Source organism: Marmota marmota, unplaced genomic scaffold (genome assembly GCF_001458135.2).
Source record: "Marmota marmota marmota unplaced genomic scaffold, marMar, whole genome shotgun sequence".
NCBI lineage: Eukaryota > Metazoa > Chordata > Mammalia > Rodentia > Sciuridae > Marmota > Marmota marmota.
In genome coordinates this window covers 1,997,379-2,014,260 of record NW_025999982.1, presented here as the reverse complement: position 1 = coordinate 2,014,260, position 16,882 = coordinate 1,997,379, and the positions used below count along the sequence as shown (strand labels likewise).

The 16,882-nt window shown below is 45.9% G+C and overlaps 3 protein-coding genes across 6 annotated transcripts in view; 1 reads left to right on the top strand and 2 right to left on the bottom strand.

Annotated features, from left to right (window-relative positions):
- Nucleotides 1-163: 163 nt before the first annotated feature.
- B3galt4 (beta-1,3-galactosyltransferase 4) lies at nt 164-2,343 on the bottom strand. Of its 2 annotated transcripts, none has more exons than XM_048805113.1 (2): nt 2,296-2,343; nt 164-1,631 (listed from the first exon to the last, which is right to left on the bottom strand). In XM_048805113.1, the coding sequence occupies exon 2, from the start codon at nt 1,606-1,608 to the stop codon at nt 460-462; it is 1,149 nt and encodes a 382-aa protein (XP_048661070.1). In that variant the 5' UTR covers nt 1,609-1,631; nt 2,296-2,343; the 3' UTR covers nt 164-459. The 2 variants fall into 2 exon arrangements, with proteins under 2 accessions (XP_048661070.1, XP_015343033.1); XM_015487547.2 differs by lacking the exon at nt 2,296-2,343 and adding an exon at nt 1,808-2,147.
- A 280-nt stretch (nt 2,344-2,623) lies between these two features.
- Nucleotides 2,624-7,299, bottom strand: Rps18 (ribosomal protein S18). Its single transcript, XM_015487559.2, has 6 exons — nt 7,161-7,299; nt 6,568-6,666; nt 3,225-3,311; nt 3,038-3,139; nt 2,857-2,948; nt 2,624-2,740 (listed from the first exon to the last, which is right to left on the bottom strand). The coding sequence occupies exons 1-6, from the start codon at nt 7,161-7,163 to the stop codon at nt 2,665-2,667; spliced, it is 459 nt and encodes a 152-aa protein (XP_015343045.1). The 5' UTR covers nt 7,164-7,299; the 3' UTR covers nt 2,624-2,664.
- Nucleotides 7,300-7,390: 91 nt separating this feature from the next.
- The window catches only part of Vps52 (VPS52 subunit of GARP complex), a 26,704-nt gene continuing 17,212 nt past the window's right edge, over nt 7,391-16,882 (top strand). Inside the window, exons 1-17 of one of the 3 annotated variants that reach the window (XM_015487532.2) lie at nt 7,391-7,682; nt 8,616-8,700; nt 9,383-9,435; nt 9,611-9,686; nt 9,875-9,942; nt 10,239-10,414; nt 10,806-10,956; nt 11,187-11,287; nt 11,398-11,530; nt 11,670-11,727; nt 12,248-12,381; nt 12,809-12,964; nt 13,408-13,526; nt 13,776-13,899; nt 14,150-14,245; nt 14,364-14,471; nt 14,678-14,743. In XM_015487532.2, the coding sequence (XP_015343018.1) occupies nt 7,593-7,682; nt 8,616-8,700; nt 9,383-9,435; nt 9,611-9,686; nt 9,875-9,942; nt 10,239-10,414; nt 10,806-10,956; nt 11,187-11,287; nt 11,398-11,530; nt 11,670-11,727; nt 12,248-12,381; nt 12,809-12,964; nt 13,408-13,526; nt 13,776-13,899; nt 14,150-14,245; nt 14,364-14,471; nt 14,678-14,743 (1,794 nt within the window). In that variant the 5' untranslated portion in view covers nt 7,391-7,592. Of the gene's footprint in view, nt 7,683-8,615; nt 8,701-9,382; nt 9,436-9,610; nt 9,687-9,869; nt 9,943-10,238; nt 10,415-10,805; nt 10,957-11,186; nt 11,288-11,397; nt 11,531-11,669; nt 11,728-12,247; nt 12,382-12,808; nt 12,965-13,407; nt 13,527-13,775; nt 13,900-14,149; nt 14,246-14,363; nt 14,472-14,677; nt 14,744-16,882 lie in introns of those variants that run through there. The other 2 variants (XM_048805105.1, XM_048805104.1) reach the window with 2 other exon arrangements.

Below are 16,882 nucleotides of genomic sequence, written 5' to 3'. Positions count from 1 at the left end.
CTTATGAATGCTGTGGCTTTTGCCTTGCCTATTAGGGGCTTTCCTCCCCAGAGGGGCTATCCTCTTTCTCCCTTGGCCCTAAGAATGTCCTTATCCAGGAGGCTTAGAGCCTCTTAGCTCTCCAGGTTTTTGTTCTGAAGTCAGTCCTGGTGAAGACACAATGCATTTGAACAGTTGGAGAGACAAGTTTATTGGCAGGCTCTTGTGCCTCTCCTGCTCTGGCTGGAGGGAATTACCAACATTTTCCCTCTCCTTGGTGATCATTTTTGGGGCTGGCAGACCAAGCCCCTACATTTAGTCTGGATCACGATCTTTGGTGACAGACTGAGGGTCGGGTATGAGGAAACTAATTAGCTGCAGCCAACTAGGGCTCCTGCTTAGGGCCTGGGAAAGGGGTAGTCTTGGGGGTGCTGGCTGGACCCACAGTTCCTCAGTCCCCTCATGGCCCCACACACTCAGCTAGCTATGCCTCCAGGCCATCATCCGACACCGCAGGATGCCTAGGACTCTCTGGAGCCAGGAGCAAAAGGGTGTAGTCCTTTCCCCATCCAGTCCGCTCACCAACTTCCAGGCTTCCTGCATCTTCCAGGGATCCAATTTGTGGGATGTCAGCAGGAATTTCCCGTAGCAGCACCGGTCCAGAGGATAGTGGGTGGCACCAGCCAGCTTCACACAGTGGGTTGGGGCAAGGCCTCCTCGTCGTGCACTTACCCCCACAAAGACATCCTCCAGTGGCAGAGGGGGTGTCCGACTGGCCACCTTCAGAATGAGCTGCACAGCAGAAGCTGACAGCACATACCCTGTACCAGAAGCATAGGGTGGAAAGGGGCCCCAGGTGGGAGGCCACTGCTCTTCTGACACTCTGTGCCGGTCCCCGGGTGTCCGAGAAGGTTTCACCCTCCAATGTACCCGGCCTAGGTACAGAAGTGGCACTGCCTGACTCCCCACTGCCTGGCTTTCTGGCTCTTTGTTTACAGCATCAGCTGATCTCTGGGGCTCCACACCCCTTTCCCATTGCTCCCCAGGACCCCCTCTCAGGATCAGTTCTGACACCAGCTCAGGGACGTTGACATAAACATCATCGTCTGTCTTTAGGACGTATCGGGCCATGGGGCAGTGTTTGTTGACCCAGTTCAGCCCACTGAGGGTCTTGAGGGTCAAGTTGCGGTAGGAATCCTGGAAAGCGGCCTGCAGGATGTCCCCTTGGGCTGCTGACTCCCATGCCAGATCATTCTTCTGGGCACCACTGTTGGGATGCTGCTCATTGGGCTCTCCCAGCAGAAAGAGTGTCTGCACCCTCAACCCTTGGGCCTCGCGCAGTCCGCCCCACGAGGCCCTAATGGCATTTCTCTGGTTCAGGTTCTCCGGGGCTGTGCACACCAGGATTAGCAAGAAGGGAGGGGCGCCGGGCCCACTGCAAGCCTCCTGGTTGGGGATCAAGAGGCGGGGCAGGGCCAGGGGCGGCCCCGGCAAGGCGGGGGCTGGGAGCAGGGATGCTAGCGAGAGGCTCAGCAGCTCCTCCCCCACCCCTGAGGGCCCAAAGAGGGTCCAGACGATCACCAGCAGCAGGGTGGCAAGGAGAAAGCGCCGAAAGAGGCTGAGGGGCATGGTGTGACGCGGTCAGAGAGGATCTGGAGCGAAAGGAGGGCGGTTAGAGGGTGGAAAGCCCGGCTGGATAAGCAACCGCAGCCGCGCCGGGGATGGGGGTAGGGAGGTTGCAGGGCGTGTGGCAGGTACCAATGCACCACAAGGGGTGTGGGGAAGTAACCCGGCGGCGGACCACTGCTATAGCTGTGGGGACCGTTACCTTGTCGCCCCTGCCCCGCCGCCACCAAGCTCGGCTCCATGGCTGGCCCACTGCAGTGCCTGCCGCCCCTTCCCCGCCTTTCTCCCAGTAATGCGCTGCGTTCCCATCATCCCCCGCGGAAGGAAGCGGTGCACAGGATACACCCGGGTCTGGAGCAGCAGCGTGGCACGCGTTGCGCCAGGGGGAAGAGGACCCAAACGCCAGCCATTTGTTGCCCCAAGTCAGGATTTTGGGCGTACCAGGTTACCCCAGATTTCCCCATTGAAGACTTCATCCTTTAAAAACCGTAGACAAGCCTGGCACAGTTGTGCATGCCTGTAATCCCAGCGTCTTGGGAGGCTTAAGTGGAATGATCAATTTAAGGCTAGTCTCAGCAATTTAGGGAGACCTTACCTCAAAAAACAAAAAAAAAAAGCACTTGGGACTGGAAGTCAGTGGTAAAAGGCGCCTGGGTTGGGGGGGGCGGGTAGAGAAGGGCAGTAACTCACCAGAGTTGCAGCTTGCTGGGCTGTTAGCCACGCTCTAGCTCCAGTTACCACTCACCAACCCCACAGAACCTGGCTTAGGCTCCTCCTCCAGGATGCAAGTGTTCACTGTTTCTATCTTTCTCAAACTTTTACAGGGTGAGGTAACTAACTGCCAGCTGGAAACGGGGTTGCTTCAGATAGTGGTGGATAAACAGCACAACCACTACTTTTGAATGAGAGGGGGACACCTCCAGATTAAGTGGAAAGGGAGAAATGACAGGGCCCAGCATCATAACATCCCAGTGTATCAGCGACACCAGACGAAAGAGAAGCACAAAGCAGGAAACCATCGGTATATAAACTATTTATTAACAGAAAAGGCCTACAGACTCATTTCTTCTTAGATACACCCACGGTGCGGCCGCGGCGCCCAGTGGTCTTAGTGTGCTGGCCTCGGACACGAAGGCTGCAGGTGGAAAAAAGAAGGGTCATACACAGCACAAAAATCTGGAATAATAATATGAGGCATGGCTGTGGGAATTTAGGAGCAGGCAGGGAGGTAAAAGCCCCATTCCCACTTACCCCCAGAAGTGGCGCAGTCCCCTGTGGGCCCTAATCTTCTTCAGTCGCTCTAGGTCCTCCCGGAGTTTATTGTCTAGACCATTGGCCAGAACCTAGATTTGGAGGCAAGGGATGTGTTTTTGTTCCCTGACCTGTGCCCAGCTCTATAGGAACCCCCAAATCCTCCTATCTCAATACACACCTGGCTGTATTTTCCATCCTTTACATCCTTCTGTCTGTTCAAGAACCAGTCTGGGATCTTGTACTGTCGTGGATTCTGCATAATGGTGATCACACGTTCAACCTGGTAGGCAGGACAAGGTTAAATTTAGATGGCCGGTCCCCTTTCTAAGGTGGGCCCAATTTCCAGCCCCCTTCAGTGTCCTCACCTCATCTTCAGTGAGTTCTCCAGCCCTCTTGGTGAGGTCAATGTCTGCTTTCCTCAACACCACATGGGCATACCTTCGCCCCACACCCTGAGGTTAAGAGGTTTCAGAATTAGATTTGAATCTGAATTTTTGGTTTCCCTTAAAGTCCCAATATTCAAAAAGCCCGCAAAGATAGGACCTGCAATAATTTAATGCTTTGCAATTTCCTAGATCACTCTTCTCTCACATTCCCAGATATAAAGCCTAACCATTAAATACAAAGGAGAAAGAACTTGATTCAGGGTTAAGGACTGGACCAAAGAAAGAAATCCAAGGGCTGGGGATGTGGCTCAAGAGGTATTGCGCTCGTCTGGCATGTGTGCGGCCCGGGTTCGATCCTCAGCACCACATACAAACAAAGATGTTGTGTCCGCCGAAAACAAAAATAAAAATATTAAAAAAAAAAAAAAAAAAAGAAATCCAAGATGAGTCCTTTTCTTCCTCTCACTGCCCAGTGTATGTAGGTGTGCCTTGTGATTCCTCCATCATGAAGAATAAAGGGCTTCTTTCTCCAAGATGATATAGCAAAACTGGGGTCCTGTGAGTTAACAAGGTTGATTAAGATGCTGGACTGCCAGCTGTCAGGATCTCTAAGTTTAACAATTCTTTTGGCAAGTCAACAGTGACCAAAGTTTTCCATGTTCACAAACTCAAAATTTGCCCAGGTTTCTAGTACATAGGGAGCCTGCCCAAATTAAAACTAATGTTCACATCTGTCACAACACAGCAACCAGCACCCAACTCTCTGAATCTATAAACCAAACTAATTTGGATATTGAATGGTGTACTGAGTTGAATAGTACTCCTCACCTGTTTTTGTCCACTTAGACTGCCAGAATGTGACCTATGTCTTCTTTGTAGAAGTGTTAGGTAAAGTAAGGTCCCACTGGATCAGGGTGGGCCCTAATTCCGATGATTGGTGAACTTATGAGCGCACAGACAGGACAGTCAATGATGGGAGATAGAGAGGAATTAGTTGTTTTAAGCTACATTTGCAGTAACTTGTAATAGTAACCCCAGGAAAAGAAAGTATTTGGTACTTCCTCTCTGTAAGTGACTTAGGACCAAATATCAGATTGATTGTGTAGAGCGCCTCTCAAATTTACTTAAAAATATTTATTATCTCATATTTACTTCAAAATAGAAATGGGTATGAATGAAACAAGATTTCTAATTTTTAATTTGTGACCAGGTCTTGCTAAGTTCTCCAGGACGGCCTGGAACTTGAGATCCTCTTGCCTTAGCATCCAAAGTAACTGGGATTATAGGTGAGCACCACTGCTCCTGGCCCAATTTTTAGTTAGAATATACAACTATGAAATGTTTCATTTCCTCATCTTTGTAATCCAAAAGCCTGACCGTATTATAGAAGAGTTAACACCAACTTGATATTACTCTTTCAAAGTATTTAAAGCAGTGCCATTCATGGGGGGGTACAGGGGTTTGGGTAGGACAAGAATTTCTTTTATTTAAAAATATTTATTTTTTAGCTTTCAGCGGACACAACATTTTTATTTTATTTTTATGTGGTGCTGAGGATCGAACCCAGCGCCCTGCGCATGCCAGATGAGTGCCTTACCGCTTGAGCCACATCCCCAGCCCAAGAATTTCTTTTAAATAAGGATAATGGGCATTTCCCAATTTCAGTCTCCCCTCTACCAATCTTTCAATTCCAAATAGCCAACAATTAGCAGTTAACACCCTGGGATGAAGGCATAGGCCAGCCCTAAAGAATACAAGCAACAACGAGGAAGCCGCAAAGCCAGCCTCAGAAACTTAGCAAGGCTCAAGCAACTCAGTAAGACCCTATATCTAAATAAAATCTGAAAAAGGACTGGGGATGTGCTCTGAGTTCAAGCCCCAATCCCGGGTACCAAACAAAAACACACACACACACACACAAAAAAAAAAAAACACGAGGAAGACCATTATGGCATGAAATAATTTCACAGGATCTATGTTGTCTCTCAATAAATACCCTCTCCTGTCCATGTAAACTTCTTTGTCCTTTCCAGATTTATTTTGCTAATCACATCTTTGGAGACCCCCACCCCCCAATAACCAACCTCTCAGTATCCTTTCAATTACTTCCCACCCCCTATACAAATCCTTTAAAGACAATCTCTAGGGCTGGGAATATAGTTCAGTTGGTAGTGCTTGCCTTGCATGCACAAGGCCACTGATTCAATCCCTAACACCACACACCAGACACCCACAAAGACATATTTAGGGCTGGGTTTGTGGCTCAATGGCTCACTGCCCAGCATGTGAGGCACTGGGTTAGATTCTCACCACCACATATAAATAAAGGTCCATTGACAACTAAAAAACAGACAATCTTTAGTTCTCCCACCAGGGAAGAGCTCTAGCTGACTTTGATGGTTTTCTACACAATTATTAAAAACTACAAGACTCATTTAAGCTGTAAGAATAGCCATTCCCAGGGACAAGCAGGATATCAGGACCATATGAAGGTTGTGCTACCTTGGGTATAAAATAAAAAAATTTTTACAAACCTTATAAAGACTTACTCCATAAGTTATCTTTTTGATAACTATACACCCATCTTTACCCAAGTACCATCCACTGCCCAACAGGTACAACTACCATATATCAGAGGCTGTAGGTGATGATTAAGACATGCTGAGCCCCACCCCTATGGAGGCAAGAAAAACATTCAGATAATCCCACAATTAAATATATGTTTTGACTGAAACAGGGAAAAAGAGGCTAGGGATGAGGTTTGGTGGTGCACAGCATGTGACAGACCAAGTTCAAATTCCAGTCCACCCCATACAAAGTTTCCATCTGGAAGGTCAGAAATTCTTTGTGAAGAGAAACATCCAAGCTTTTACTGTTTCAATTCTTACAAGCCATTGACTAGTGATGGGTTTCCACTTCAACTGGTTAGGAGCTGTACTTTTCACCTCTGGCATCCTGCTCACACACCCCCACTTCACATTTGGTATCTGTTAACCTTTCCATTCGCCCCTCAAGATGTACAGTACAGAAATTATATTATAATGCACTGGGGGAGAGAGGAGGTCCTGAAGAAACTGAATCTAGAAAGGATCTCACAAACTGATAATCCAAGAAAATTTGGATTCGATTCTGGCTTTTACTAATTCCCTTTTGTGAGAAATATGCTAAGGGTTAAGGGAATAAAGTCATTCTCTTTTTCATTTCTTAACCCTGAAACTGAAATAATATAGACGGACTTGTGTCTCCTCAATCTTGCCTCTTTTCTAGAGAGCTAAGGTCTTAATAACCCAAGTTGCATTTGGGTTCCCTTACCCTACTTTACCTTAATGGCAGTGATGGCAAAGGCTATTTTCCGCCGCCCATCGATGTTTGTGTTGAGTACTCGCAAAATGTGCTGGAACTTTTCAGGAATCACTAGAGACTGAAAGGATATGGGGGAGACACAGGCATCGTCAACTAGCATCAAACCGTAAGGTCGCTAAGGAGAAGAAACACCCCCCAACAGGAACTTTAGGCTTGTCAGAGCGAATACCCCCCTCCCCTTTTTAAGATTTCAAACCACAACTAACGCCTCAGTCCACAGGGAGCGGGAATGTGAATCGTTCAAGCTTGGGAAAATACAACCTCTTGAAGGAGGTTGCACGTCGGCCGTTCCTAAAAGTACACTCTGGGGGAAGCCGGAGTCCCCACAGACGCCCAAGCCTCTGGCACCTTTGGGTGCCCGGGGAGCGATTCTTCCTCGAACCCTACTCCCCGGAATTTCAAGGTTTTGGCGTCCCTTCCTAGGGCTGCGATCCAAGGCTCCACATAGAAAGTTGCAGGCCCCCCTACTAGGGCGTTCTTGGTATCCTGGCAGCAAATTTTCCCTGACCCGGTTCCGATGTCGCTGGATCCCGGCACCGAACACAGTCTTACCATGGCGGCAGCAGAGCGTCGGCGTGTAGGCCTCCTGTGGAAGAGAAAGCGGAAGTTACGTAATATCCTTATATAGTTCTTAGACGGAAGAGGCGGAGCAATATAGGAGAAGCACTTCCGGACACTGCTTCAGCGGGAGTTGACTTCTGAGAGTCTGGATTGGGTACCACAACTTCCGGTGTGGCCTTTCCAGGCGTAAAGTTCCTGAATATAAAAGCAGAGAAAGTTCCGGCGCGAGACTGTGCTCAAGATTTCCAAATTTTCTCTTCGCGCTTGAGTGGTCAGAGCTGAAAGGGGAAGGCTGAAGCCATACAATCTAACTCAAATACCTGGGAACCATTTTGTGCTTTGCAAGACACTCTGGGACTTGTAGTTCTACTTCGGGAACGGCCTCACTGGGACTGACAGCTGCCGGAAGTGAGGCTGCGGGGAATGGCCGCCGCGGCGACCACGGCGGCAGCTGCCCGGGAGATGGTGTTGCGGGCTGGGACCTTAGATATGGAGGAAGAGGAGGGCCCGCTGGTGAGAGCGCGGGGCTGTTGGTCCTCCGTAGTCTCGTCCGGTCGTCCTCGTGTCCGAAAGATCTGGGTCGAGTTTAAGCCCAAGGGTTGGAGCTTGCCTGCCACCGGTGATGCTATGTGTTTGGCTCCTCATACCCATCCTTGGGATAGGACCCGAGCCTCAGTGGGGACCAGGATGGCTGGAACTCAGGTTCCAGGAGCAGTCTCAATTTCGCACTATTCTACAACATATATCTATATCTATATATATCTATATCTATATATATCTGTATCTATATATATCTATATCTCTCTCTCTCTCTCTATATATATATATATATATATGTTGTAGAATAGTGAAACAATCTAGTATAAAGCTTAAGAACATAGCCTCTGCAGCCAGACTGCCTGGGTTCTAATTCCACCCTCTGCTACTTACACACTATGTGTTCTTGGGCAAATTAACCATGCTTTCTGCCATCACTTTCCACAATTTCTCCATAAAGTGGAGAAAATAAGAGGACTTACTATATAGGTAGTCGTTAGGATTAGATGAATAAGTATGTGTAAGACTGCACCTAGTGTACAGGTGAACATTATATGCTGACAATTCTAGGAAGTCTGGGGTTCCCCAGAGGTATGATAGAACTGCTGAGATATCATGAGTTTGAGGGTACTAAAGTGAAATGCAAGTTTTGCTCATTCCTCTGCGATTTCTATTTTTCCTGATTTTGGACACCTCCATTGTCTTCATGGATTGCCTATTTTTTTTTTTTTTTTTTTGGTACCCTTTAGCCCAAAGGAGAGTACATTGTAAAAATTAGAAGTTCTTGATTTAGTACTTACGGTTTCCCACTAAAAACACCCTCCCTTCACTTAAAGAATTAGGGAGATCTAATTATATTTTGTTCTCCTCTCTCCTGTATCCCCTTCTCTTTATTGTATCCCTTCCCAGGGGGGTGGTCCTGGGCTTCAGGAGACACTGCAACTTGGGGAGTTGGATATCACCTCTGATGAGTTCATCCTGGATGAAGTAGATGGTAAGTAATGGCATAGGGTAGGATCAGAGTTTGCTAGTTCCTCTTATCCTCTGGGAATATGTTACAGGACTTCCCTGTGTCTAGTAGATGAGCCCTGGTACCAAACCCTATACATACTATGTTTTTTCCTGTATATGCATACCTATAATAGAGCTTAATTTATAAATTAAGCATAGTGAAATATTAACAATAACTAATGATAGAGCAATTGTAACTATGTTGTAATAAAATCACCAGCTTCACTACTCTTGCATTTTGGGGCCTTCACTTAGTAAACTAAGGGTTATTTGAATGTAGTACTTCCATAAATAGACAATTGATCTGATAATTGATAAGGCTATTAAGTAACTTTGTGGCTGGTAGCATATATAGCATGGATACGCTGGACAAAGGGATGATTCACATCCTGGGATAAAACAGGATGGCACAAGATTTCATTAAGTTACTCAGAATGGCATACAATTTAAAATTTATGAATTGTTTATTTCTGAAATTTTCTATTTGGGTTCATGGTTGACCACAAGAAACTGAAATAGCAGAAAGTGAAACTATCTGAGAGGATTATACCTGTAATCTGAGAGGCATAGGGTTAGAAGCAATAGTACAGGGACTGATGTTCTGACGCTCAACATGGGGAGAGGAAGCTGTGGCGCTGGACCTTATGATAAACTTCTATTTCCAGTTCACATTCAGGCAAATCTGGAGGATGAGTTAGTGAAGGAAGCTCTCAAAACGGTGAGCGTCTACACTATTAATCTTTCCCTTCCCTCTTCGCTCCCCCAAAGAAGAAAATAATCTCTTGCTCTTACAATATCACCTTGGTGTCTTACCCTCTTGTCCTTTTCTGATTCTGTTCTGGTATCCCTTCATTGTGATTTCTTCCTGACCTGTCATATTTATGTTCTCCCAGGGTGTGGATCTACGCCACTACTCAAAGCAGGTTGAACTGGAGCTGCAACAGATTGAGCAGAAATCCATTCGGGATTGTATCCTCCAGCAAAGGGAAAAGACATTGTTATTGACTTGGGGATTTTGTGGGTGTGGTGCAGACTGCCCAGCTGTGGCTGACATTTTCTTTCTGAGGTTTTCAGTTACTTCAGGGAGAAATTGGAGATGTACCACAGGTCTGAGGATCTCTATCTTCACTGTGAGGCCCTTGACTTTTGTGGATTAGATATCCAAGAGAGTGAGAATATAGCATCTCTGCACAACCAGATCACAGCCTGTGATGCTGTCCTGGAGGTTAGTAACCTTCGCCTGTGACCTCTTATAACTCTGAACCTGATTATGGTCTCTCGTGCCATTCTTTAGATCATTATCTTCAGTGACCCAGGTGAGGGTCACTTTCAGGATGACTTCAAATAGACTTTTTTGGTTTTACTGCTATAACTCAAGTTATTTTCCTGTGTCCATTGGAGTATCTTCTGCCACCCTCGTGGACAGGTAGATACTAGACTATTTACCAAGAGACTCAGGTGGCTCACTTGTCCTCTACCAAACTTGTGACACTCTAGCCACATCTTATACTATTCCCTCAGCGCATGGAGCAGATGTTAGGAGCCTTTCAGAGTGACCTCAGCTCCATCAGCTCTGAGATCCGGATACTGCAGGAACAGTCAGGAGCCATGAACATTCGACTTCGAAACCGCCAAGCAGTTCGGGGGAAACTCGGGGAGCTTGTTGATGGTCTGGTGGTGCCCTCTGCTCTGGTCACGTGAGTCATTGGTTTGAAAGGTCAGAATGTCTACAGCAGGTAGATGGGCCGGGGTGACCTTCCCTATTTACCACCTGAGTCTCCTGGCTTAAGTCATTCTGTTCCTCCTAGAAATTAGTGAGTAGGTTGATAGTCATTTCTAACCTCATTTTATGTTCTAGGCATCACAGATTAGGAATGATCCAAGGTCGGTCATGAAGGGAGGGGGCCCAAGGTTTAGGTGTGTATGAAGTGGAGTTCTAGAAGTAGAAACCTTTGTTGTACATACATCTAGACTATGTGAAACACTGTAAGAAGGTGGAGAGGACAGAGGCTAGATGTACTGTTTGGGTTAGGTTTAGAGACATCTGGACTTCCCTTCTAATCCATCCCACCCATCCTCCCTACCCAGGGCAATTCTAGAGGCTCCAGTGACAGAGCCTAGATTCCTGGAACAGTTGCAGGAGCTGGATGCCAAGGCAGCTGCAGTCAGGGAGCAGGAGGCTAGAGGCACTGCAGCCTGTGCAGATGTCAGAGGTGTGCTCGATCGGCTCCGGGTCAAGGTAGGGGATACCTCAAAGGCTATTATAACTGGCCTCCCTGGAAACATCACCTTGCCTCTTCCTAGGAGATCTCATCTTTGTTTCTCTGGGTTTCCCTGAAAATATGACAGGATACTAAGAAATATTCTCTACCCTTTATCATATATTTAATATTTTTCACTTTCCCTTGTTTATCCTGCACAGTAAAAGGGTTACAACTTCATGCCCTGTGTTTGATTACATGTGTCTAGGCAGTGACGAAGATCCGAGAGTTCATCCTCCAGAAGATTTATTCCTTCAGGAAACCAATGACCAACTATCAGATCCCTCAGACAGCCCTACTGAAGTACAGGTCATCATCCCAAGGAAGGGCATGGGATGGCTTCTGAACTTTTGAGTAGCCCAGTGCAGGCGTCTTTTTTGGGGAAGACAGAAAGACTGACCTATCTCTGGCCTTTACAGATTCTTTTATCAGTTCCTATTGGGCAATGAACGAGCAACAGCAAAGGAAATCAGGGATGAGTATGTGGAGACGCTGAGCAAGATCTACCTGTCTTATTACCGCTCTTACCTTGGGCGGCTCATGAAGGTGCAGGTAAGGCCAAGGAGGAAGAGGCACTTCTGGACACTTGGACTGGGAGACAGGGACAGCTCTGAGCAAGGAGGGACAGGGATTTTTTTTTCTTGCACTATTATAAGAGATGGTTATCAGCTCTTTTATTTCTTCTCTCTAGTATGAGGAAGTCGCTGAGAAAGATGATCTAATGGGTGTGGAAGATACAGCGAAGAAAGATATCCTTGGAGCTTAGAACTCTCATGCAAGGCCTTGGGAGCAAGAAACTTCTGGCTCCAGCCACCAAGGCACTGCTTCTTACCTTTTTACTGTGGGGCAAAACCTTTGAGAATGTGATGAAAGCTATGGCCTCCCTCCCAGAAAAATGTGTATAATCTTTTTTTTTTTTTTTTTTTTTTTTTTAAATATATATTTTTTAGTTGTAGTTGCACACAATACCTTTATTTTGTTTATTTATTTTTATGGGGTGCTGAGGATTGAACCCAGCGCCTCACACGTGCTAGTCCTGCACTCTACCATTGAGCCACAACTCCAGCCCATACATCATTTTGATACCTAGTTTTGCATATTGATTCTAGAAGGTGTAGAAACTCATTCATAGAGGTCATCTGAAATGGGGCCCCAGGCCTGGAAAGAGGGATGTGTAGGCTTTGTCTGGCTGCCTGGCATCCCCAGAGGTCCTGAATCTTTGGGCACCATTGTACTCCCATTGTTTTCCCTGACTCTGACCCTTCTCACGATTCTTCTCGAAGCCATCCCTCCGTAGCAGGAACACCATCTTCACCCTGGGCACTCGTGGCTCTGTCATCTCTCCTACTGAGCTTGAGGCTCCCATCCTGGTGCCCCACACAGCCCAGCGGGGAGAGCAGAGGGTATGAGGAGGAATGAGCTTCAGTTGTGAAGAGGACTCTGGGAAGGGAAGGCCAGATCTGAGGCAAAACTTCAGCCTGTGGGCCCTGTATTAATCCCCTTAGAATGGCCTTCTCCCATCCCTCTGGTCTGCTGTGATGTGAGAGGGGTTGGGAGCCATAGACTTCAGGGCATGTGGAGGGAGTGAATGGTTAAGGGGAATGACTGTTTTGAGGCAGTGGTTGAGGTGGATGCAGGAATTACAGTAGCAGGTGAGGTGAGCACTTCCTCTTGTGTCCTGTGCCTGCCAATTTAGAGTTTCTTTCCCAGCCTGGACTGAGGTTGGATGGGAAGGGTCTGCTGAGTTTATCACCCAGGTTTGTTGAGTTTCCAATTGTGTTGGTGGAGAGTCAGTGTTGGATCCATCTCTCCTTTGTCCTCCCCTTCTAGTATCCATTTGAGGCCCTCTTCCGCAGCCAGCACTATGCCCTCCTAGACAATTCCTGCCGTGAATATCTTTTCATCTGTGAATTTTTTGTGGTGTCTGGCCCAGCTGCGCACGACCTATTTCACGCTGTCATGGGCCGTACGCTCAGCATGACCCTGGTGAGATCCTTATTTCCTTGACTCTTGAACCCCTGTCTCCTCAGTCTTCATCAGCACCTGGTGGGGTTATAACTCAGGTACTGACTAAAACCAGGATCCCCTTGTTCTAAAATGTCTAAGCCTTATACTCAGATGTGACTTCTCATGAGAAATTCTCGAGAGTTTGGGCCTCTGATACTGCCCCTACTGCTGATTCAAAGGCAGGCAGTTGTACCCTGAAACTGAGAGGCCTCTAAATCTTGGTGCTCTGATGACCCAATCTGAGCCCTGGCTTGTGATTGAGACCCTGGTGAACAAGTGGCCAACCAAGGAAGAAGTATTTCCCTCTTAGGTCTTTCCCTGCCCAGTCCCTCATCCCCAAAGACACATATATTTATGTGTCCATAGCAAATGGGGACAACAAATTAACTAGCATTCTCTTAATCCTCTGCTTATTTCTACAGAAGCACCTGGAGTCCTATCTGGCTGACTGCTACGATGCCATTGCTGTTTTCCTCTGTATCCATATTGTTCTTCGGTTCCGCAACATTGCAGCAAAGAGGGATGTTCCTGCCCTGGACAGGTCACTGAGTTCTGGTTCTTGAGGTTCTGCAGACCTTGAATTCTTTGTGTGAACTTTGGGCTTCTCCTGACCTGATGTCATTGGTCCTTGTTCCCATTTGTCTGCTCCAGAGGCAGCACTGCTATTTTCTGACATACCTTTCATATACACCCGGCACCCCAATATCCATTAACCTGAAGGATGCCCTATTCCCTCCCCACCCCGTAACATTTCTTGCCAGCTGACCTCTGATTCTGTTTAAGCCCACAGGTACTGGGAACAGGTGCTTGCCTTACTGTGGCCACGGTTTGAGCTGATATTAGAGATGAATGTCCAGAGCGTTCGAAGCACTGACCCCCAGCGCCTTGGGGGTCTGGATACTCGGCCCCACTATGTGAGGGAGAGCAAGGGTACCAAAGAGGGTCTAGAGGACAGGGCTGTAAGCTTACTGTGGGGCTGCCACTGTCACAGTTGTGGACCACACCATGTTAGGGGACAGTCTGAGTATGGTTAGACTCACAGTGGGTTGGGCACTGTTGGTAGGAGGCATTGGAGGTGGGAGCCACATGGAGTTTGGTTGGTGAAAGGAGCGGGGAGGTCGTGTTGGTTGGGCTGGTGTGATGCTTCTTTCCCCTTTCTCTAAGATCACACGCCGATATGCAGAGTTTTCCTCAGCTCTTGTCAGCATCAATCAGACGATTCCCAATGAACGGACCATGCAGCTGCTGGGACAGCTCCAGGTGACTTCTATAGTGCAGGAGTGACTTCCCAGCAGCAAAGCCACTGCTGTGGGGGAGCATGATGAGAGGTTGGATGACCTTGTTGTATTGTGTCACTACATCCTTTTGACTTTTTCAGGTGGAGGTGGAGAATTTTGTTCTCCGAGTGGCAGCTGAGTTCTCCTCAAGGAAGGAGCAGCTTGTGTTTCTGATCAACAACTATGACATGATGCTGGGTGTGCTGATGGTAATGGATTCTCTTCCTGCCCGTTTCCTCACCCACAGAGTTTGGGTTCCCCTAGGGCTCTGTTTACTTTGGAAGGGCAGAAGGTGATGTCTGTGTGCTTGTTCCATGTTTTACTCTAGGGAGTCTGGCACAGTGTCTGAAATGTGGACCATCCTGTAGTAAAGGACTGTCTCCCAAACTGGACTTTTCATTTTTTCTTCCTTTAGGAGCGGGCTGCAGACGACAGCAAAGAGGTGGAGAGTTTCCAGCAGCTGCTCAATGCTCGGACACAGGTGGGGGATGGGGAAAGGGAAGGGACAGTGTTGTGTGCTGTATTCAGTTTAGTGTGTGGGTTGGGGGTATGTGGCATTATGAACCTCAGGTACATAGAATTTTAATTTAAACTTCTGGATTCCCAGTATGTTATTGATCTATTTAATTTTTAAATTTTTTTGTGGTACTGGAATAGAACCCATGGTCAGTTTACCACTGAGATACATCCTGGAACCTTGTAAATTTTTATTTTAAAGTAGGGTCTTGCTGAATTTCCCAGACTGGTCTTGAATTTTTGTTCCTCCCGCCTCGGTCTCCTGTACCATAGCACCCAACTTCATCTATTTAATTTAATTAATTTACTTATTTAATGATATGAACAACTACAAATTCATCACATAATCCAACAAACCTTGGCAAAAATCAGTATCAAAATTTGAATTCCTCTTCACCCCACCTGCTACTGCTTATGCAGAGGTATCAAATATAACCTAAGTGTTGTATTTAGAATTTTCTTGATTCCCACTGTTGTGTGGGTATTTCCCCCTCATGCTCTTGCTTTAGAAATAAAGTTATAAAAGAAAACTTAAAAGCAAAACAAAAATGTAGCTATATGTATGCCAAAATAATAATTATTTATATTTTTGAGTGTGATAAAAACAGATTCACAGGGTTTGTTTTTACAGTATTTGGGATTGAACCTAGAGGCTAATGTGTGCTAGGTAAGTGCTCTACCATTCTGCCACTGAAATACATGGCCAGGCCTTTTTTTATTTTTTAGTTATACATGGAGACAATATCTTTATTTTGTTTATTTTTATTTTTATGTGGTGCTGAGGATCGAACCCAGTGCCTCACATGTGCGAGGCAAATGCTCTGCCACTAAGCTACAATCCCAGTGCCCCCAGCCCTTTTTTATTTTGAGACAGAGTCTTGGTAAATTGTCTAGGCTGGCCTTGAATTCGTCTCCTCCTTCCTCAATCTGGGATTACAGGTGTCTACCACTATGCCCTGCTTGGTTATATTTTTATTTTCTTATCAATAGTTGAGGGAAATAAAATGCATGGATTTGTCTCTTTGTCTCTATATATTTCTATCAAATATTACTTTTAAATAAGCTTCAGCTTATCTTATGTAAATTTTTAAAAGTTTAGAATGGTTGGAACCAGGCACAGTGGCCCATGCCTGTAATGCCAGCAGCCTGGGAGGCTGAGGCAGGAGAATCACAAGTTCAAGGCCAGTCTTAGCAATTTAGACTATCATAAAATAAAAAATAGAAAGAATTGGAGCGTAGTTCAGTGGTAAAACACTCCTGGGTTCAATCCCTAGTATTAAAAAAAAAAAAGTTTAGAATTGTTACATTTTATTATTATTATAAGAGCCTTTGTAGCCTTAATACTTTTTTTTTGTCTTCATGTCTATTATGTTTGATAAGAAGATAGCTCTGTCAGCTATATTTGCTAAATATTTGTCTGTTAATTTGTTTCCATTCTTTTAATCTTTTTGTGTTTTCTTCTTTTTTTTTTTTAATATTTATTCCTAAGTTTTAGGTGGACACGGTATCTTTATTTTACATTTACATGGTGCTAAGGATCGAACCCAGTGCCTCATGCATGCTAGGCGAGCACTCTACCTCTGAGCCACAACCCCAGCCTCTTTTTGTGTTTTCACATGTTAAGTATCTTTTGTGAATAACGTATAGCTGGAAGTTTTAAAAAATTCAATGGGATTAACTCTGCCTTTTAACTTATGATTTAAATTCATTTATGTTTATTGGGATTGATGTTACTTACATTTAGACTTTTATTTATCATCTTTATTTTTCTGTTTGTCCATTGTCTTCATCTTGCCTAAGTTCTTACTACATTATTTTTTCACTAATTTTGTACTCTATTCTTTTAGAATTGTTCTTTAAAATATACCCTGCATGCTGGGCACAGTGGCACACACCTGTAATCCCAGTGGCTCAGGAGGCTGAGGCAGGAAGATTGCAAATTCAAAGCCAGCAATTTAGCAAGGCTCTAAGCAATTCACAGAGACCCTATCTCTAAATAAAATATAAAAAAGGACTGTGGATGTGACTCAGTGGTTAAGCACCCCTGGTGCTTTTTGGTACCAATCCCTGGTACCAAAAAAAAAAAAAAAAAAAAAAAAAAGGG